This window comes from Rattus norvegicus, chromosome 1 (assembly GCF_036323735.1).
Source record: "Rattus norvegicus strain BN/NHsdMcwi chromosome 1, GRCr8, whole genome shotgun sequence".
Taxonomy (NCBI): domain Eukaryota; kingdom Metazoa; phylum Chordata; class Mammalia; order Rodentia; family Muridae; genus Rattus; species Rattus norvegicus.
This window is the reverse complement of record NC_086019.1, coordinates 255,465,779-255,487,561: the sequence shown is the minus strand read 5'-3', so window position 1 is coordinate 255,487,561 and position 21,783 is coordinate 255,465,779. Positions and strand designations below refer to the sequence as shown.

Here is a 21,783-nt window from a genome sequence, read left to right as displayed (position 1 = left end):
CTGCCATTTGATGCTTGGATAAAGAAAATATGGTATGCCTTGATAATAAAATATTCTTCAGCCATCAAAAATTAAAATTCTAAGGCATGCAATAAGCAGCAAACAAACAAAACAAAAACCCACACTTCCACCTGCAAGGCATAGACCTGGGGGCTCCAGAGGTGGCTGAGTGGTTAAGAGCACTGGCTTCTCTGCCACAGGATCCAGCACCCGCATAGCAGCTCACGACTGTCTGTAACTCCACTTCCAGGGGATCTGACACTCACACAGACACACATGCAGACAAAACACCAATGCACCTACAAAACAAAACAACCGAATTTCAGCACCGAGGATTCCAAGAACAGGACCATCTGGGATTTGATAGTCATAAAAAAATGGTCTTAGGCTGGAGAGCTGGCTCAGTGGCTAAGAAGACACACTGCTCTTTCAGGGGATCTGAGTTCTGAGGCATCTTTTGACAGACCCTTGAGTTGAATTTCTACCTTTGTACTGCCAGGTCAAGATTACAATGGGGCGGGTGGTCTCAGATGGTATAAGAAAGTAATATGGGGGCTGGAGAGATGGCTCAATGGTTAAGAACACTGACTGCTCTTCCAGAGGTCCTGAGTTCAATTCCCAGCAACCACATGATGGCTCACAACCATCTGAAATGAGATCTGATGCCCTCTTCTGGTGTGTCTGAAGACAGTGACAGTGTACTCATATAAATAATAAATAAATACACAAATAACCTTTTTTTTTTAAAAGATAAGATGATACTGGGAGGTGGCACATGCCTTTGATTTTCTTACTCTAGAGGCAGAGACAGGTGGATTTCTGAGTTCAAGGCCAGACTAGTCTACAAAGTGAATTTCAGGATAGTCAAAGCTATACAGGGAAACCCTCTCTTGAAAAACAAAAAAACAAAACAAATAAACAAACAAACAAACCAATGAGTAAGATTAGCCCGTCATGAAGAGCAAGCCAGTAAGCAACACTCCTCCAAGGTTTCTGCTTCAGGTCCTATCTCCAGGTTCTTATCTTGGCTCCCCTCAATGGCCTGTGACCTGGGATATGTACACTGGATAAAACCCTTCCTTCACACGTTTATTTTGGTCATGGTCTTTATCACAACAGTGAAAGCCAAATGGAGACGAAGGCCAGTACCAGGAGTGGGGTATTGGCGTGACAGTCTTGACCCTATATTTTTGGGAGGATTGTGATGGTGTTGAACGTTGGGCTAGAGTAGATGTTAAGTGCTTAGAACTCAATGTTCCGTTTAGCAGGAGAGCAATACAGTTGGTGGAGGCCTGGCTTGTGAAGTTTCCAAAGGAGGTAAAGACTCTAGAGGGCCCATTTATGTGATATCCTGAATTAAGACTATGTGATGTCTGGTCAACTAGAGCTGAAGAATCAGTTGGGCTTAACAGGAGATCCTTGGGGCTGGAGAGATGGCTCAGAAGTTAAAAATTCTTTCTGTTCTAACAGAGAACTAGTTTTAACTCTCAGAACCCACATAGCAACTTACAGCCATCTGTAAGTCCAGGTCCCTGGGGTCTGACACTCTACTTTTGCTTCTGCAGGCAGAAGTGCAATGCTACCTAACTCCTGAGCTTATGCTTAAGCTGGGAAATACTCATAATCATAAAATAAAAATAAATACATCTCTTCAAACCCCAAACAACAGAGAAAGGGAGAGAGAGAGAGAGAGAGAGAGAGAGAGAGAGAGAGAGAGAGAGAGAACCCAGTGTCACTAAAGCGACAACTTTGCTTTGCTGTGATCAAGAGACCAGCCAGCATCACGGATGTGAAATCTTCTGGGAATATCTCATCAGGGCCAACACAGAGAAACTATGGTCCAGAGAAGGCCAAGACTGCATGCATCTCATGCCAACAGCCAAACTTGAAAGTATGCACAAGTCCCCTACCTGGCACTGGTTTTGAAGTCATGGGGGAGTCATGAAGAACAGATGAGGTTTGGCACTCGCTATGTGGCAAGGATGGAGTCCCTAAAGAAAGGCTGGAAGAGGCTACCAGTGATGATGCTGCCTCAGGTCCAGTGGAGACCCCAACACAGAGAAGATGCCAGTACTGTGGCATGGTCACCAAGCACAACAGCGGCTGTGGAATGGGGCTGGCCTGAGTATAGGACACAAGCTGTGTGTGCTGTAAACCGCAGAACTGGAGAAATGGAGCCCTCTGGAGTCCAAAATATGGTACATGCCGGTGTCAGAGCTATTCACACTCCTGGACTTGGGTTTTGATTTGATTTGATTAGGACTGCCCTGTTTCTTCTCTCTTGGAGTAAGAAGAAAGTGTGTAACTTATTTCTGACTTTACAGATCTCACACTTAAAAGAAACAGTTAAAGAAAATCTGGGCTTTTCTTTTCTTTACTTGAGACAGTTTCACTGTGTAACCTTGGCACTGCCCCAGAACTCTCACTGTGTAAACCAGGCCGGCTTCAAACTCACAGACATCCTCTTGTCTCCACGTTCCTGAGTGCTGGGATTAAAGGTGTGCGCCACCATACCTGAGCTGACACTGTGGGATTTCCATGTCAATTTTTCTAAAGACTTTTGAACTTTTAAAGTTCCATCAATCAGCTTTCTACTATTTTGCAATGTTAAGATGAGATCTTGGAAGGGTTGGGGATTTAGCTCAGTGGTAGAGCGCTTGCCTAGCAAGCGCAAGGCCCTGGGTTAGGTCCCCAGCTCCGGAAAAAAAAAAAAGATGAGATCTTGGAGATAAGTCAGCAAGGGGAAAACTACATTTACATAGTGACGTATTTATGTGTCAATGTCAAGGGTTCAAAGTGCTTGTTGGCTCTTGCCAACTTGACACAAACTCGGACCTATCTGGGGAACAAGGACCCTGGGCTGAGAAATTGCCTCATCAGATTGGCCTGTGGGCAAGTGTGTGGAAACATTTTCTTAATTAATAATTCTGTGGGAGGGCCTAGCTCACCCAGGTGTACCACCCATGGACAAGTGGTATGGGTTATATAAGAAGGAGGGGCGAGCCACAAGGAGCAAGCCATCGAGTGTCACTCACTGCTCAATGGTTTTCGCTTCAGCCGCTGCCTGCAGGTTCCTGCCTTGGCTTCTCAGTGACTGTGACCTGGGAAGTGTAAGTCAAAGAGCTCCTTCCTCTCCAGGTTGCTTTTGGTCATGGCCTTTATCACAGCAATAGCAACTGAACTAAAACAAGGAGTATTCATAGGCAGAAAAGTAGTGTAGAAGTGTCTGAATCTGGAGGGGGGGTGGATTGGAGAGTTGTTGCTTAATGTCTGCCTGAGGTGGAGAAGGCTTTGGAAGCGGCTCATGTTTATAGTGGTGTAACGTTGCCCACAAGATTTATACTCCTGGGGTTGGGGATTTAGCTCAGTGGTAGAGCGCTTGCCTAGGAAGCGCAAGGCCCTGGGTTCGGTCCCCAGCTCCGAAAAAAAGAACCAAAAAAAAAAAAAAAAGATTTATACTCCTAAAATGTAAACGTTTTGCTGTTGATTTTGAGTGGGACATAGTCTTTTATAGTCCAGGGTATCTTTAAACTCCCTATGAAACTGAGGCTGGCCCCGCCCCTCCTGTACCTGCCTTCTGAGTGCCGGGATTGCAAGTGAGTACTGCTACACCGTGCCCAAAATGCACCTTTAAAAATGATTAAATAGGCAGAGAGATGGCACAAATGTGATAATTCTTCAAATGACAATTGAAATGCTACTCTGTGGGTTTTTTCTTTAAGATACTAGTTGGGTATTTTACATGACGTTTAACTGGTATTTTATTATTTTATATGCACGAGCCTTTTACCTGCATGTACGGAGGCACACTCTGTGTGTGTGTGTGTGTGTGTGTGTGTGTGTGTGTGTGTGTGTGTGTGTGTGCGCACACGCGCGCAGAGGCCAGAAGGCAGCACTGGACTCTGGAACCAGAGTTACAGAAAATCATGAGCTGCCGTGTGAGTGGTGGGAATCAAACTCGGGCCTTCTGGAAGAGTGACCAGCCATTTCACCTGCTGGGCCATCTCTCCAGCCCTTAGTCAAAGTGTTTAAATGACTGATTTTATGTTTTATATGCAGTAGCATAACAAAATGGTTTATTTCCAGAAAACATTATATAGCCTACTCAAGAGTGTGTACCTAGAAAGTGTCCAAGCTAGATTTTAAGTAAGATCTGAATGGCTCCTATGCTGATGTTCTGCATACCTGAACGGCCACAAAAACCTAGGACTTCGGGGTTCTTAGCACCACTGTCTTGTGTGACCTTATGCCGACTAACCTTTGAAGATCTCTTTCTCCTCAACTGTCAGATAGTAAGACTGCAGTCTCTGTAACCCGATGGCAGTAATTATTAACCATATAGCACTTTGACATTACAGCACACAGACTCTAAAACCTTGATCTCACTCTGATAGCATTTGCCTCTGGGAGGATCCATAGCGCAAAAGCCCCAGGGAAAGGACCAACTCTCTGCTCCTTTACCAGCTCCTCCTCTAGGAGTTCGTCCTGAATCTGAGCCAGCCCTTGAGGAGGTCACATTCCCTCTCCTTTCCCATTCCCTCCCCTCTGCCTTCTCTGGTTGAAGACTCAGGCTTGAATCCATTCCAGGATAAACTTCTTCAGGCCAAGAGATAACTCGACGTCAAGGTGACAATCAGAAACGCCCTTTAAAAGTCCTCCTTCTTGGTTGAAGTTGCTCCGCTCCACAGCTGGCCATCTGCCTACACCTGGCTGCCATGTGGGAACTTGTGGGTCTCTTGCTGCTCATCCTAGCCTATTTCTTTTGGGTCAAGTCAAAGACGCCCGGTGCCAAGCTCCCCAGGAGCCTTCCATCCCTGCCCCTGGTGGGCAGTCTGCCGTTTCTCCCCAGACGTGGTCATATGCATGTCAACTTCTTCAAGCTACAGGAAAAGTATGGTCCCATCTATTCTCTTCGCCTGGGTACCACAACTACAGTGATCATCGGCCACTATCAGCTGGCCAGGGAGGTGCTCATCAAGAAGGGAAAAGAATTCTCTGGTCGGCCCCAGATGGTAAGCAGTGCCAGCCCTCCTCTTCCTCAGTCCCTGGGGGTTGTACAGTTCTTAGTTCTTTCAAAATCAGACTTGCGGGACCACTCCCTGAAGACCCTACCAAGCCTGTAAAGTGGGAGGGAGGAAATAAAGGGAGACCTCTTGAATGGCTTGTCCAGCAAGATGGTGAGGGACCTGCAGAGCTGAGAAGCCTGCAAACCCCTCACCATCTCCCTTCCGATAATCATTCTAGAACATGCAGGCAAAGCCCTTCTTAGCCCAGACCCAGAGCTAAAGTCTGCCAACAGGGTGACTTTGTTGGGAAATCGGGCAGTGGCTGCATCTTCCACCAGAAGATAGGTGGAGAAGCAGCTGGCCTCACGGAGGGCTAAGACTGCAGTTTCTCTTATCATATGGCTTCAGCTCTCAGATAGCTGGGGGATATTACAGGGAGAGACGGGACAGGGACATACAGTAGTACCTCGGGGCGTCTGACCTCTTTGTGCTGACTATTGAGTGGCCATCCTACGAATACCACCTGTGCTCTGTCCCTGCTGCAAGTGTTTCTCTGAGCTCCCCAATAGAGGACCCCAATAGAGGACTACTGGCCTCAGCCTTGAACGGGCCAAAACCAATTCATTTTCTGCGGGCTAGTCAGCCAGACTGGCTGCCCGACTACCGGGTCTCCCAGATTTTGGGTGCCTCTCAGAAGCAAAGGAATAACTGGGCCAGGTGATGGTGATGCATGCCTTTAATGCCAGCACTTGGGAGGCAAAGGCAGGCAAACCTCTGTGGGTTTGAGGCCAGCCTGGTCTACAGAGTGAGTTCCTGGATAGCCAATGCTATACGGGGAGACCCCTGTCTCCAAAAACAAACAAACAAAAACCAGAAAGAGAGAGAGAGAGAGAGAGAGAGAGAGAGAGAGAGAGAGAGAGAGAGGCAGAGACAGAGACGGAGACAAAGACAGAGACAGGCAGAGAGAGACTAGCCAGGTGGGTTTTTTGGGGGAGCGGGATGTAGGAGGAGGACTTTACACGCTTGTGCTTTTGTGTCTTTTAGAGGAGACAGTCCAAGCTTAAGTCTAACCTGGGAAGATAAAACATATGCTGTCTCCAAATGAGGGTCTGAGGCTGGGTGCGCAGCCCAGCAGTGGAAAGAGATTCTGTGGCTTTAGCAGCCTAGGGAGTGAAGGCAAAAACAGAGCTGTCTTGGAAGTCCCTCTGTATCCTCCTCCTCCTCCTCCTCCCCCTCCTCCCCCTCCTCTTCCTCCTCCTCCTCCTCCCTCTCCTCCTCCTCTTCTTCCTCCTCCTCCTCCTCCCTAGGACAGGCTTGCCTAGCTCATCCCACCCACAACTACCCTCTAGGTCAAAAACCGAAGTCGAGAGGCCCAGGGGGCACTCTACTAATGATCTGAACCCCAGGGCTCTTGCGTTCAAACCCAGAGTTCTTTCTGTCTTCTCGATATACTGCCTTTCATGGAATTTTAGCAGGGACTTTAGGGCCGTCCTACTAAGTAAGAGAGGGACAGGGAGCTCACAGCGCTCAGGACTGCAGAGTCTGAGAGCTTGGGGAATTTGCCTACAGCCTTTGCCTGCTCTCCAAAGGTGACTCAAAGCCTCTTGTCGGACCAAGGGAAAGGCGTGGCCTTTGCAGATGCTGGTAGCTCCTGGCACCTGCACCGGAAGTTGGTGTTCAGCACCTTTTCCCTGTTCAAGGATGGCCAGAAACTGGAGAAGCTAAGTGAGTGAAAGGCTAACCTCACCCTAGGGCTAGGGGGCTGGAGGAAAAGGATGCTGGGTGGCTGCTGACGTCAAGTGACCATCGGCTCTTTAAGATCTCGGTGAGCAGAGACAGGGTTGATTGATCCCTCCACTCCACTTTCCCTCTCTTGTCAGTCTGTCAGGAAGCCAAGTCACTGTGTGATATGATGCTGGCACACGACAAGGAGTCCATAGACCTGTCCACGCCTATCTTCATGTCAGTAACCAACATCATCTGTGCTATCTGCTTCAACATCTCTTATGAGAAAAAGGATCCAAAACTGACCGCCATAAAGACCTTTACTGAGGGTATCGTGGATGCCACGGGCGACAGAAATCTGGTGGACATATTCCCATGGTTGACGGTGAGAATGAAGCCACCCCTCTACTTCCAGATCCCACTGGGACAGTGTCCTCAGTATTTTCAGTTTCCACGAATTTCTCTTCCAACTCATCCCACAGTCATCTGGTCTGCCTCATACAACTACAGATGCTTGGTCTTGGTCGGCATTTTTACCCTCCAGGCAGACGCTCACACTGGCCTCGGGATACACACACACACACACACACACACACACACACACACAACTGAGAATGACTCTGACTATTTGATCCTCCTGCCTCCAAGTCCTAAGTGCTAGGACTACAAATGTGTACCATGGTGCCTTTCTGGATCTCTTTTTTTAATGTCCTGTATTCTTAAAACTCATGGCTGGGGGTTGGGGATTTGGCTCCTTGGTAGAGCGCTTGCCTAGCAAGCACAAGGCCCTGGGTTCGGTCCCCAGCCCCGAAAACAAAACAAAACAAAAACTCATGGACATTCTTTTCCAATTATCATTTGCCAACACTAAGCACCCTATATGTGTCAATCATTGGCTGCCCCCTGGAGGTTTGCCCAATGATCCTCACAGTGCTGATGAGAGACAGACACAGGCTTAACCCACTTGAGGAATTTGTCCAAGTCCTCAGTCGTCTCAAGTCTGATATAGGGTAAGGGAGGGCACAATGCTGTCAGGTCTTGAATCGAACTGAGGACACGAGGACTCCACCCTGTCCTCCATTGAGGATATTAAAGTTGTCCTTCCTGTCCATGGTAAACTCATTACGATGTGTTCCTTGATAAAGGTCCAGACAGGTGTGGGGACTTTCTCAAACAGAAAGCTAAAGGCTACCTCCCAGGAAGGATTCTCCTAACTGTATAGATGGATCTGACATTTCCTTCTGTTTCCAGATTTTTCCCAACAAAGGCTTGGAGGTGATAAAGGGTTATGCCAAAGTTCGAAATGAAGTACTGACTGGAATATTTGAAAAGTGCAGGGTAAGTGATCAAGCAGAGGCCACTATGAGGTGAGAGAACAAAACTGGGGTGTATTTTGGACACCGTGAGATCCCTAGAGTCTGTCAGGGGGCTGTCACATAATGGGCAACTGCTAGAAAGAGACCTATTAATAAATGGGAGAGGGGAGTGAGTAACTGAAATGGTTCTTAGGGAGACATAGAAGAAGGCCCAAGGCTATCCCAGACCCCTCCACTCTCAAGCACAAGAAGCCTTGCTGTGTCTCTGGTGCAGGTTGGAGTGTAGCAGGGATGTTGGAGGTGAGGCTCCCTCCTCATCCTCCTCTCTCACTGTCTCTCTCCATAGGAGAAGTTCGACAGTCAGTCTATCTCCAGCCTGACGGACATTCTGATTCAAGCCAAGATGAATTCAGACAACAACAACAGCTGTGAAGGCCGGGACCCAGATGTGTTTTCAGATAGGCACATCCTTGCCACGGTGGGAGACATCTTTGGGGCGGGCATAGAGACAACTACCACTGTGCTCAAGTGGATCCTGGCTTTCCTGGTGCACAATCCTGAGGTGAGTGTCTCCTACACTCTTGTCTTCCTGTAGAATCCAAATAGCCCCATTTGGGGGGGGGCAGGGGCAATGCCTGGATTCTTCTGTACAGAGATAACCAGAGCCCTCTCTAGCTCTCACACAAGCAGTGGCTGACTCTGGCTGTGGGTAAAAGTTGACCTATCCTCTAGAAACAAGGCCTAGGTTACAGAGCCGTCACTGGATAGAATCATTCCATGGTGTTCTGGGTATGACCACTGGGCTCTGCTAAGCCCATGTCTCTCTTAGACTTGAACAACCTGGTCATGTGACCTGGTTCTGGCCCACAGGTGAAGAAGAAGATCCAAAAGGAGATTGACCAGTACGTAGGCTTCAGCCGAACACCAACTTTCAATGACCGGTCTCACCTCCTCATGCTGGAGGCCACTATCCGAGAAGTGCTGCGTATCAGGCCGGTGGCTCCCATGCTCATCCCCCACAAGGCTAACGTTGACTCCAGGTACGCCTTTCTTCCCGAGATATCAGCCTAGGATGTAGCCACTGGCTAGCCCACTTTGCTCCTCAGACATGTTCCACCTGGCCTTAGTTGCTGGTCCACCTAGAGTCAAACAGTGACTACCACTGTCAATCACCCTGCCCTAGCTACTCTATCTACCTCCACTGATACCCACTGACTAAGTTGAATTGGCATCAGCATCTGGCTTCCCTCCAACTTCCTGCTACCCTGGGAGACACAGGTCTCGGCTGAAGGACTGGGTGATCAAAGTCCAACCTCATCAGGGGGCAGTAGTATATTCTCTCTCTCTCTCTCTCTCTCTCTCTCTCTCTCTCTCTCTCTCTCTCTCTCTCACACACACACACACACACACACACACACCCATGCCTGCATGCACATGCACATACATGTGCACCAGCTTCTGAAACAGACACCCATGTGCTGACTAGCAGAAATGTCCACATACGTAGGGTTGATAGGCAATGGCTAAGGCTGGATCTAGATGCAATCCTGGCAGAAGCCAGAAGCTGAGGGAAAGGAGTGATTGAGAATGGGGGAGGGTTCTCCTCCCCCAACCCCCAAGTGGGGATGTGGAGCTGAGCAGAAAGGAGAGAACAATCTTCCTTTTTCGTCTCCTTGTCTGGGTTAGCATTGGAGAGTTTACTGTCCCCAAGGACACACATGTGGTCGTCAATCTCTGGGCACTGCATCACGATGAGAATGAATGGGACCAGCCAGATCAGTTCATGCCTGGTGAGTCCTCCTCTGCCCCATACTGACCCCTGGGCCACACAGCCAGCCTGGATTCTGCTCTTCCGGGGCAGCGCTCCTTCCTGACCACTAAGCTTGCTACTAGAAACCTCTTGGCTGCAACCCCATAGGCCTGTCACCATTTCCATCCTACTGGAGATTGCCCCAGACTCTTCACAGATGGGGCTTTCAACTCTCTCTTCAAATAACCTCTGTGGGAAGTCTGCAGGCATCTGTCTCCCAAGAGGCCTGTCCCTCTTCTCCTGGATGGGGCATTTTTCCCTGGGGACTCCTCTTCCTCCCTCGACATCCTTCCTGAATATTTGCTTCCTCATGCCCTAAAAGCAGGTCGAGCTTCCCTGGCCAAAAGCTTGGCCCCTGGCTGACACTTCCCTTTTTCTGTAGAACGCTTCTTAGATCCAACGGGAAGCCATCTCATTACACCCACGCAGAGTTACTTGCCCTTCGGAGCTGGTCCCCGATCCTGCATCGGAGAGGCTCTGGCCCGTCAGGAGCTCTTTGTCTTCACGGCCTTGCTACTGCAGAGGTTTGACTTGGATGTGTCAGATGATAAACAACTGCCCCGCCTGGAGGGTGATCCCAAGGTAGTCTTTCTGATCGACCCTTTCAAAGTAAAGATCACGGTGCGCCAGGCATGGATGGATGCACAGGCTGAGGTTAGCACCTAGAGGCCACAACTAACATCCCCGATCCATACCTCAACACCCACAGTACAATCTTAGAGGTGCTAGTCCCAGTGCCTCCTACGGTCCTCCTCCCTCCTACCCCATTTTCTAGTTGGCAGCAATGGGGGGTGATACACATAAATTAAAGTTTTTTCAATAAACATCTCTGAGCCGCCTTTCATTTACTCATTTGCTTGCTTATTCAGTAACATTGACTGAAAAAAAGGACTATTTATTTTGTGTAGTAGAGAAAGATGTGTGCACATATGTGTGTGTGCGTGTGTGTGTGTGTGTGTGTTTCATGTGTATGTGAGTGCAGGCAAATGCATGCTCTGTGGTGCATGTAACAGCCATCTTGTTTGAGGCAGGGTATCTTCTGCTATTGTTCACTCCTCTGTGGGTAACGCTACTTCAGGTGAGTTTCCCTACCTTCTATTTCTTGGTGGGGGTATGCTCTGATTACAGACACCTGTGCTACTGTTTCTGGCTTTTATGTGCATTCTAGAGATTCAAACTCGGGTTGTCAAGGTTTTGTACAGAAAGTACATTGACTCATCTCCCAGGCTGGAATCCAGCATCTTTAAACCTTCCCAGGGACCAGCCTACATGTGAAGTTCTAAACATCCTGGAAGAAACTGACCTTTGACTTTTAGCCTAGAAAGAGGCCAAATCCTAGTGCCAGCCAGACCAGCGTCAAATGGTCAACAATCAGGTCCTTCCCCTCTGATGAAATGAAACGCTCACAGGTCCCAAGGCAAGAGAGACTATGACCCTGCCTGGCTAAGTTTCCAAAGTGAAGTTGAAGGAGCTCCAACAAGAGACAAAGAGTCAGAATACAGTGCCATGTTCTTCCTTAAAAGAGTTTTTTTTTTTTTTTCCGGAGCTGGGGACCGAACCCAGGGCCTTGCGCTTCCTCTTAAAAGAGTTTTTAACCCAGAAGTAGTGGGCTGTCCCCTGTACTCAAATCAGCCTTGCTCTGCAAGAAACAGTGACCCCGTCTTGCTCAACAGCCCAGAGGAGAGGCTTGAGGGACAGACATGTTGAGACCACATCAAGCGGGAGAGAGAGGTTAAACTGGAGACCAGCCCTTCCCTCTCCAGCTCTCTCTGAGCCGGCTGCTGAGAACTAGCCCAACTTCACTCAGGCCTAGGGAGAGGGGGCAGGGCTGGATGGAGAAGTCAAGCCCTTCACATCTGCTCAGAATGTGAAAAACATTTTATGAACTAGCAATGAGCAGACAGATAAGCAGAAAGAAGTCGGACTTTGTCCATAATGGTAGAAAGGGAGTTTAACCCACCTCGAGGAAACTGATGACTATCAACTATCAAGGGGCAGGGTGAGGGCAGAGTGAGGACAGGGTGGGAAGGATTCTTCAAAGCACATAGTTACACAGCTTAAGGGCTGAGTCCAGACCCCAAGACTCAGGAACATGGAGGAGTCAGCATGCTCTCCCACTGGTCCACAGGAATCTCACAGGGGCTTGATCATTTCGGGATGATTGGTCATGGAGAGTTCCATTTGAAAACCTGTGTCCTTGGAGAAAATAATCTCATGAGCTCTGATTGCTGCCCAAACTTGCACTTGCCTGGAATGGTAGACAATTACCCACTGACATAAATCACCAAGTCTCCAGGCTTCTTTGAGGCTTGAAGTAAATGCTACCCTCCAAGACTTATATCAGACTCCTATAGTGGAATTCCTCCCTTCGGCTTTCAGACATTGAAATGATGGCTCCCAAGAAATTCAAATTTCCCTGAGAAATTTCTCAGGCTGGGAGAAAGTAAGGGATGGTTGGAGCCTGGTGCCACCAGAGGAACTTGTCTGGAGATTTCACACACTTCTGACTTGTTCGAACCTGGCAATGTGGGACTGAAACCAAGGCCGTGAAAGTAAGGGGGCGGGGGGAGGGGGAACTTGGCCAGGACAGCTTAGTTATACAGGTCTCTTGCTCTCTAAATCTAAACCTTGTGGGCTGGAGAGATGACTCAGCGGTTAAGAGCACTGACTGCTCTTCCAGAGGTCCTGAGTTCAATTCCCAGCAACCACATGGTGGCTCACAATCAATCTGCAATGGGATCCAATGCTCTCTTCTGGTGTGTCTGAAGACAACTACAGTGTACTTATATTCATAAAATAAATAAATGATAACAAAATAAAGAAATAAATAACATAGCATTAAATAAATCAATCTAAACCTCAGGACCCCAAAGATGAACTTGCTGGGAAGACATCATAGGATCTCTTTGTTGCTACAGAGGAATAGTTTCTTTTTTCTGTTTTGCACTATTTCTGGTCTATTTAAGTTGCCAGTTGAAGCCAGGTGGCTGAACCTGCTTCTTAGGGTTTCCAGGGTCCAGCATTTTGTCCCAACTGCTAATGGCTCAGGGGCATTGTTCTCTTCTCAGAGTGCAAGACCAAGCCTTCCCATTTCCTCGAGTATTAGGACAATGACAAAGAGCATACATGCACAAGAGGACGCTATGACATGCATGCCTTAAATCACCAAACCAGGTGTCTTAGGCCCACATCTCAGGTCCAGCGCTGACCATCAGGAAGCATGCGGAAAGAAGCATGCTTTTACTTCTTCATTTGTTTGTTTCGAGAGTCTCCTGTAACACAGGCTGGCCTCAAATTCTCCACCTAGCTGAGGATGCAGGAATTATAGGCATGCACCACCAGCCATCTTTCTTTTCTCCCTTCAGTGCTGGGTATCAGACCTGGGGGGCTTCATGCACTCGAGGTGTGCATTCTCCCACGGTGCTACATACTCAGCCCCTCCATCCTTACCTTTGGCTCTTTGGTCTGCTCTTAGCCAGCAGGGCAATGGTAAATCAATGTTTAACACTAGTTCTGGAGCAGCGTCCAATTTTTAGTGTTTGCCGATGCGACCTCTCGGAACTGTGAGGCGCAAATAACCCCGTCGTCACATTACACTTTCTTTTCTTTTTTTTTTTTTTTAAAGATTTATTCATTTATTATATATAAGTACACTGTAGCTGTCTTCAGACACACCAGAAGAGGGCATCGGATCTCTTTACAGATGGTTGTGAGCCATCATGTGGTTGCTGGGAATTGAACTCATGACCTCTGGAAGAGCAGTCAGATGCTCTTAACCACTGAGCCATCTCTCCAGCCCCACATTACACTTTCTTATCATTACACGGGTAAAGGTATCGTTGAGGAACACATTACTGGGCAGTTTCCTCGTGTGTAAACATTAGTGTATTTGCCCAGCCTAATAGGTGGGATAGCCTACCGCACAGCAGGCCCACATGCCATTTAGCATGCTCCCTTGCTGGCTGAGCACTACAGGCAATTGCAATGTGGTGGCATCTGTCTATTCAAACGGGTTTGTTCCCGTGGGCATCTCCACAAGCACATGGGAAATGACAGCCACAGTGAGTGTCACTAGGAGACAGCAAGTTTCCAGCTCTACTGTAATCTCTGCTGTGAATGTTGTCTGCCATTGAAAGAGACGCCATTGTGGGTGTGTGACTCCAAGTAGTAAATGCCCTAGGTGTGTCCAGGGCCATTGATAATATTACCATGAAATACCAGGAAGAGATACACGCTGCATATTGCATAACCAATACCTGTTTTCAAAATATATTCAGTGGTGGTTCAAATTTTTTTTAATTGGCCACTTAATAAGCAGCTCATAAAATCTTTGAACTTTTAATAGTAATTAATCTTGTGAGCTAAAACAGCTACTACCCCCCACTACCCACCTCCCCCACGCGCCCCCGGTTCCTATCCTTCAGAAAAACAGCTCCCACAGGGCCCTCTGTAGGGAGAGGTGTTTCTCCAGAGAGGGTGTGTGGACTGTGCGAGTCCATGTTTCCTAAGGTCCCCCGGTGGTCATAAAACCCAAAGTAAGGGCTGCTCTCTGCAGACTCAGACACCTATGGATGGCTGGGGCCCAGAGATAGCAGAGTCTGGGACACTGGGTGAGGAAGACTGGGAATACTCAGGGGATAGTCCTTGGCCTCCCAGACCAAGTTCAGCATCACAGTCCCACTGCAGATTTCCTGAACTGCCATGTCCTCGTATGTAAAATAGGGTCACTCTACAAGAGCTGCCCATTCTGAGGTGGGGACAAAGCAGGAAAGCCCAGGTGGGCGGCAGAGCCCCTCGTATGTGACAAGGCCAGCCCATGGGGACAACTTCAGTGCTTTGTTTAGACACCAAGTGACCACAGACAACTTACTTGGCTTTCGTGTACCCCAGATTTCCCGTCTGTCATATACACAGGGGGACTGGGGAGGCTGAGGAGTGTGTAGAGTGAGTCTCCCCGATGCTGCTCTGTTTGAGTGTGGATGTATATAACATGTTTGGTCCCTCAACAAACATTGGCATTATGGATACTTCATTCAGAAGATTGTCTTTCCCCGAGAGTGTTACGCAGATTTCTCACAACTAGGCTGGGTTGGGAGGTTTGTCATGGAGTCTTCCAGAATCTACCTGCACATGAGGGCAGGCAGTGCTGATAGACAAAAAAAAGGAGGCAGAGGACACAGGGACAGACAGACTCCTATGGCCACACAGATGTTTTGCAACATTTTTCTAGTGTGAGTTACAGGCTTATGGAGAAGAGACATTTCCAATCGAATAAAATGTGTGTACCCCCACAGATAGTGAACATTTCTATTTTTAACTTCCCCGGAGGTACACACACACACAACTTTAACTCCTGAGATTCTGACCATTTCCAAGCGTCATCCCCCCAACCCCCAGGAAGCTAACTTTTTTTTTTTTTAAGATTTATTTATTTTATGTATGAGTACACTGTAGCTGTCTTCAGATACACCAGAAGAGGGTACCAGATTCCATTACAGATGGTTATGAGCCACCATGTGGTTGCTGGGAATTGAACTCAGGACCTCTGGAAGAGCAGTCAGTGCTCCTAACCACTGAGCCATCTCTCCAGCTCCAGGAAGCTAACTTTTGGTGTGGGTTTGTTTTGTCTTGTCTTGTTTTCTCCGTGTAGCCCTGGCTATCCTGGAAATTGCTCTGTAGATCAGGCTGGCCTCAAACTCACAGAGACCCACAGAATATTGGAATATTCACCACTGCCCAGCTGCTGTGGTTTTTTTTTTTTTTTTTTTTTTTTTTTTTTTATTGTTGGTTGATTTGGTTTCTTGAGACAGGGTCTCACTGCAGAGCTTAGAACTATGTAGACCAGACTGGCCTGGAGCTCACTGACATCCACTTGCCTCTGAGTGCTGACTCAGCAGAAATGGGAGCTAATGTTGATCTGAAGACCTACAGAAGGCATCCGTGGGGTAGGTTGGAAGGTGAGGGGCCTGGATAGGCGACTGAGGGGATGCCATTTGCCCCATGTTTGTTTCAGCAAGTTTTACTCTGGGCACACCCTTCTCTGCTCTCCTCTCCCCTTTGGGAAGTTACCAGTTCTTCACATAACACATTTCGGTTCTTCATGGCCTGGCCTTCTGGTTAACTAAATAGCCCTTGGGATCAGCAGGTATGGCTTCAAATCCTAGCTCTGCTATTTATCAGCTATGTGACCTAGGGACAGGTTAGTTCCTTCCTGAGTGTCTCCTGCTCCTGACCACTGACAGCACCTTGAAGAGCTGTCTTAAGGTTAAGAAAATGTACCTGGGGTTGGGGATTTAGCTCAGTGGTAGAGTGCTTGCCTAGCAAGCACAAGGCCCTGGGTTCGGTCCCCAGCTCCGAAAAAATGAAAAAAAAAAAAGTCATGAATTTCTTGCCTGCCTTGTGTGTTGGGCTGCAGGCGTACACCAATGTGCTCAGTTTCTAAGGCTTTGGAACTGTCTTTACGTGCTGACATGGATCCAACAGCACTGCCCAGAGCCTGTCGGCTTAGCAGTAAGGAGACAGCGGCTTATCTCAATGGAGTTACCTAGAAGGCGGGACACAGTCCTTTGACCCAGGATCAATGAAGGGGACAAAGGCCATGAGTAGCTAACTTAAACTCTCCAATGTAATGGAGTTGACTACAGGCTTAGGACAACACTTGCAGCCACTACCCAGGGGACCTGGCCCATAGTGAGCATCCCTAGGAAGCAGGAACATGTTCTGTGGCAGCCATGCTGGGTACCACCATGCCTCGTCACTTGTAACTGCCTTATGGGAAGACGCAGCGGGCAAGGGCACCCTTCCTCAAGCAGCAAGGCTGTCTTTCTTCCGGGCCCTGCAGTTCAGCATTTAAGACCTCAGGTGAGTCCTGCGGTGTCTGAACCTGAGCCACTCACATTCACTTGGTGCTGCTGACCACTCTACACGGGTGTTCAGTCATCTTACCTCCAGGACCCAGAGGGCAGGATGCTTGGTTCTCCTTATGCCACATGCCCTTAACTTCTGGTGTATGCTGGGCACGAAACAGGCAATTCAGCGCATATTGTGAGTTTCAAATGTTAAGGCAGTGTGTGGTGGCTCATCCCCGTAACCCCAGCATTGGGAGGCTGAAACAGGAGGCTAGGGCTATGTATTAAGTTACTGGAAAGTCTGGGCTAGAGTGAGACCCTATCTCAAAAATACCCGAAACCAGGGCTAGAGAGATGGTTCAGGAGTTTAGAGTGCTTGTTCTTGCAGAGGCCCTGGGTCGGATTCCTAGCACCTACATGGTGGCTCATGACTATCTGTAGCTCCATTTCCAGATGATGCCCTCTTCTGGTCTCCATGAGTACTGCATGCATATATTACACTGGTCCTAGGTAGGCAAACACCCACACAAATAAAAGAATCTAAAAAAAAAAAAAATAAAGAGTTAAAAAGCTCTAAAACCAATCCAGTTTTGGGGAACCTTGGAGGAAAAAAAGAACAAACTTGTCTCTGCTTTCTGGGGTCGTTTTTCAACGTCTTTATGGAACGTCACACAGTATAGGTACGGAATTTGAGGGAAATTCCTCGGGACCAAGTGCTGACTCAGGAGCAGCCTCCTGCCTACTGGTGGCCCAGGACTCTGTCCCGAACCGTGACACCACTTGGTCTTGGTAGGGAGAAGGAAAAGGGAATGAGGAGCGGCAGGACACTGCGTACAACACTTGAGACGGATTTTATTGGGGTTTCTCACAGTGGTTGGAGCCACTCTGTCTTCCGGACAATCACAGCACAGGGTATCGTCGCGCAGACTGCCCAGGGCAGCCTGAATCTTATTGCTTAAGATACACATAGTCACGATGACTGACAGACGGTGGTGGGCCTCACGCAGGAATGTGTTAGCGGCTGCAAATCTGACCGTAGCACCAAGCCTTCTGCCTAACCCCTCCAACCTGGAAACCCAACTCAGTCAAGTCTCCCTGGCCCCTGACTCACTATTTCCTGTGCTCTCTCTGAGCATCAAGGTGGCTGAAACAGCAGGGGCCAGACTGGCTCCGTCATCATGGTGGGTGCTTCAGTAAAGCTTCAGCACTCGGGCCAGCTCCTCACTCTGCCAAGGGGAAGAGACTCGAGAGGGTCCCACCTCACCACCAGTTAACTAAAGAGGGGTTGGTTTTGGGAAAACTCACTCCTCCGACACACATCAGTGAGGTGTCTGGCATTTTACCAAGAAAGTAGCCGGAAAGGTGTGGGAGGGCCGTGGCTCGGGCCCCTCTGACCACCCACCAGCTCCCTCTCTTCTCTCTCTGGACCTTGGTGGATGAGGTGCGAACGTGGCGCCAAGGTCTCTGCCAGAGACTCCTGGTAATCCTAGGCAGGGCGATGTCTGGGCCACGACCCATCCATGCTTGTCACTCAAGACTCAATCGAACTTCTGTCTGAAAGCAGCAGAGGGAGGGAGACTGGTTCCCAATGTTTCCACGCACAGGGAACAGAATGTAGGCCTCTGAGTCCGTGGAGCAATGTGCAAACTGCAGTGGTGGGCTGAGTAAGAAGCCTCTCCCTGGAGGGCAGCGTCCCCGGCAAACACAGGCAATGCCGTCGACAAGACTGCCGAATACACCCGAGTACGGTCAGACGATTGTTCAGTAAACAGTAAATGTGTAAAATAAATTACCTTGAGAGGGCCATATGTGCTCCAGGCATGTGGTTAATGTGAGCAGAATGGCCATTCAAAGTATCTTCACAGGAACACAGGGCTCGGGGCCACATACCACACACACACACACACACACACACACACACACACACACACACGCCATCCAACATCACTGTGCAGACTTCACTTTTGTTCGACAAGGATTTTGGTTTGTGACATCCAAACGCAGACACGCATTCGCCTTGGATCTGTTTGTGTTTACATATGGACTTGGTTTTTCTTCCTTTTTTTTTTTTCTTTCTTACCATAATGGCAGTGCCAACTCTATGCCTCGTCATTCAAGAGCAGGGGAGAAACCCAACTCTTTGCATGAGCAGGGCTGGGTGGGGAATGTTCGTCTCAGTGGCTTCTGTGCTCCAGGGCCAGATGACAGTAAGCAGGCCCCGAGGTCTGCTGGAAGCGGATGTTGACTCCCACCCAGGTGACTCTGCACAGGCTGTACAGGAAAGTGAGTCATGCTTCTCCAACAGGCTAGGGGCAAGGCAGCCATGAGAACCACAGGTAACCAAGGTGTTCCTTCTAAGTGGTCAGTTTAAGACAAACAGGTACACAAGCAACAGACTTAGTCAAACGCAACAGGAAATACTGTGTGAGAGCCAGGCTAGGAGGCTGCTTCATCCTGAACACACAACTTCCTCAGTCCATCTGCTTACAGAGGACAGGGAGACAGAGACTACAGGCTGTGTTCAGGAGGGACCGGGGCCACTGATCAACTGTGGGCATGGACAAAGGGCAGAAGTGAAAGAGGCTATGATCTCTACCAGTCTTCAGGTCTCCACTCACAGAGAGGCCCCAGGATGGCCTGTTCAGACTCTCTCCTCCTGGCCCAGCAATAGTTAGACTCTTGGGAACTCAGCCTGGGGAGGAGCAGCAGAATTCCCTTGTGCAGACAAGAGTTCCTGCCTACCCACCAATCTGTTCTTGTGTCCAGCTAGCCTTTGTTACTTGTTTTTAAAGGAAAACACAGAGAACAATATAATCTTCTACACCTGAACCAGGCTGAAGCTGGCCAAAGCCTGCCGGGAAGGGTCCCCTCCACAATGCACAGATGTGTACTTTCCGCCTAGGGCTTGTCAAATCAACAAGTCCCTCACCACCCTGTCCACTAGCGCTCACCCTCCCACAGGATTAGACCAGTGCCAGCTCTGTAGCCAGTGGTGGCCACAATCCCCAGGCCCCAGAGGGTTTCCTTCTTCACCCAGGGCCAAGATAACTGTCTCTCCCAGACGGAGACAGTTCTCTTATGAATCCACTCCATCACCGAGAACCGTCTTAGGGCACAGTCCAGCCCCAGTCCTCGGGGATTTTCCAAACACACGTTTCTCAGCCAAGCAGGTAGGTGAGACACAGCTCTGGAAAGGGGGGGTGCGGAACAAGTCAGCTTCTCCATCTTCTAGAACACTGTGCTTTTGTGGGGAGAGGAGGCGTCCACACCCTGAATTTGTACCTGGAGATGTGGGCAAGGTGGGACAGGAGGGGAAGAAGAAAATAAAAGGACAAAGTGGCTGGACCACCCCTACAAATGACTTAATGCTTCTCTTGTGGGTGTCCCCAACCCTGGTTGCTGTCAAGCTCTGGGGTGCAGGCAGGCCTGTTCTAGCTGGGGGAGCTGCTGCGCTGCGAGTTTGGGGAGTCCTGTTCGTTGATGGTGTTTAGCAGCAGGCACGCAGGCGGCCGTGGCAGGTGGGGGTGCCCATGCTCTCGAGCCTGCCCCTCAGAGGACAGGCAGAGCCCTTCCTCTTCGTCAACAGGAGGCCGTACATGACAACTGTCACAGAAGTCCAGGGGCCCATCCAGAGCATCATCTATGAGTGTGTTAAACTCTTTGAGGTCATCATCGTGGTGGCCCCGGTTGCACACACACACCTCAATGCCCGAGTCACCTGTGAAGCGGCGATGCCTGCCCGGTGTCTTGTCCTTGCTGTCGGGGGGTGCACCGCCATGCTCAGAACTTGAATCTTTCAGGAGCTCCTCCTTACACTCTGAATCCCTGTCCAGGAAGGCCCCGGGGTCCAGCTCCCCATGGCTGGCCACAGAGCTACTGGACTCCATTCCAAGGGCTTTGGTGGCTGCCCGTTCAGTGGGCACTTCGAGGGACTGAGGATCTGCGACACTTGGGGGTCTAGTGCTGCTTCTGCTCGGTCCAGACAAAGGACTGCTCTGTGCTCCCTGGGAGCCCTGGGGCTGGTCAGCGCCTGGGGGGCTGCCGCCTGCAGGGCCACCCTGGGGAGGCAGCAGCTGCTGCTGTTGTAGCTGGAAGGCACTGTACGGTGGGGGAGGAGTCGGAGGTCGGTTCACCACTTCCTCATAAGGAGGTAGTAAATAGTTTGGCAAAAACCCTAAAACAGGGAGGTAGGGAGAAGAAGTTACTGTGCTGGCCAGCGTTCTAAACGAAGTTCATACTAAATAAAGATGGCATTGTCCCCTCCCACCCCAGAGCCATCAGGCCATAATGGCTTCGGCTCTTAGCTGTGGGCAGGTAAGCGGACTGCAACTGCCTAGAGCAGCGGTTCTCAGCCTTCCCTACGCGTTATTGTGATGAGCATTAAAACTATTTTTGTGACTACACAATTGTGTTCCGTGATATGTAGATGCTCTTGGGTGGTCCACAGGTTGAGACTCACTGGCCTAGGGGAAGAACGGTGTGCATGTGGCCTGGCTATGCTTCCTGGTATCTGAGACATACCTGGCTTCCTGCTGCTGTAGCCTGAGCAAAGACCTCCTCCCTACCTGAGGTGGAGGGATGAGGGGAGGCAGATGTGGTGAACTGGCTGGGAGACAATTCCAAGGACACACAAGCCCCACATTTCTTTCTTTTACAAAGATTCTAGTGTGTGTGTGTGTGTGTGTGTGTGTGTGTGTGTAGGAGGGAGAAAGGAAAGAATGGGTTTGCAGACTTTAAGTGCAGTACCCAAGAAAGCCAGAAGGGGGTTTGATACCGTGAATTCTGTGATCTAAAACCAAATTGGGACCATCAGCAAGACACACTCTCTCTCTTCCCCACTGAGCTCTCTGCAGTGCTGGCCACACATTCTCTCCTCTGTCTGTTAGGCCTCACTCAAGGATTTCCACAGCCTTCTCTCCCTACCCACAGATATCTCACGTTCCGGGGTTCTCCCTGAAGCTCAGAACTGTGTTGCCTCTCTCATTATCGTGTGGTTGAAAATGATCTGGGAGGTGCAAACAGCCTTCACCTTGACTCAGTTCAGGAGAGGTGGATCACCAGTCAAGGAGGAGTAAGGC

At 49.3% G+C, this 21,783-nt stretch overlaps 2 protein-coding genes across 8 annotated transcripts in view; one reads left to right on the top strand and one right to left on the bottom strand.

The window, feature by feature from the left end:
- The first annotated feature begins 3,014 nt into the window (after positions 1-3,014).
- Positions 3,015-10,701, top strand: Cyp17a1 (cytochrome P450, family 17, subfamily a, polypeptide 1). 2 transcript variants are annotated; one of them, NM_012753.3, is made up of 9 exons: positions 3,015-3,110; positions 4,588-5,012; positions 6,596-6,731; positions 6,887-7,116; positions 7,983-8,069; positions 8,394-8,609; positions 8,918-9,087; positions 9,734-9,837; positions 10,240-10,701. In NM_012753.3, the coding sequence occupies exons 2-9, from the start codon at positions 4,716-4,718 to the stop codon at positions 10,521-10,523; spliced, it is 1,524 nt and encodes a 507-aa protein (NP_036885.2). In that variant the 5' UTR covers positions 3,015-3,110; positions 4,588-4,715; the 3' UTR covers positions 10,524-10,701. The 2 variants fall into 2 exon arrangements, with proteins under 2 accessions (NP_036885.2, XP_063137365.1); XM_063281295.1 differs by having other exon boundaries at positions 3,020-3,110; positions 4,395-5,012; positions 10,240-10,681.
- A 6,834-nt stretch (positions 10,702-17,535) lies between these two features.
- Wbp1l (WW domain binding protein 1-like) overlaps positions 17,536-21,783 on the bottom strand; it is a 56,326-nt gene continuing 52,078 nt past the window's right edge. For 4 of the 6 annotated variants that reach the window (XM_039080554.1, XM_006231508.5, XM_017589294.2 and 1 more), the window contains one exon: positions 17,538-20,879. In XM_039080554.1, coding sequence (XP_038936482.1) covers positions 20,137-20,879 — 743 coding nt within the window. In that variant the 3' untranslated portion in view covers positions 17,538-20,136. Of the gene's footprint in view, positions 20,880-21,783 lie in introns of all 6 variants that reach the window. The other 2 variants (NM_001127484.1, NM_001313908.1) reach the window with 1 other exon arrangement.

What these genes read in the sequence shown, in the direction of transcription:
- Cyp17a1 (NM_012753.3), top strand. Translation starts at nt 4,716, where the DNA reads ATGTGGGAACTTGTGGGTCTCTTGCTGCTCATCCTAGCCTATTTCTTT. An exon ending in CCAGAAACTGGAGAAGCTAA is followed by an intron (nt 6,732 to 6,886) that starts GTGAGTGAAAGG and finishes CTCTCTTGTCAG; the next exon opens with TCTGTCAGGAAGCCAAGTCA. An exon ending in GCCAGATCAGTTCATGCCTG is followed by an intron (nt 9,838 to 10,239) that starts GTGAGTCCTCCT and finishes CTTTTTCTGTAG; the next exon opens with AACGCTTCTTAGATCCAACG.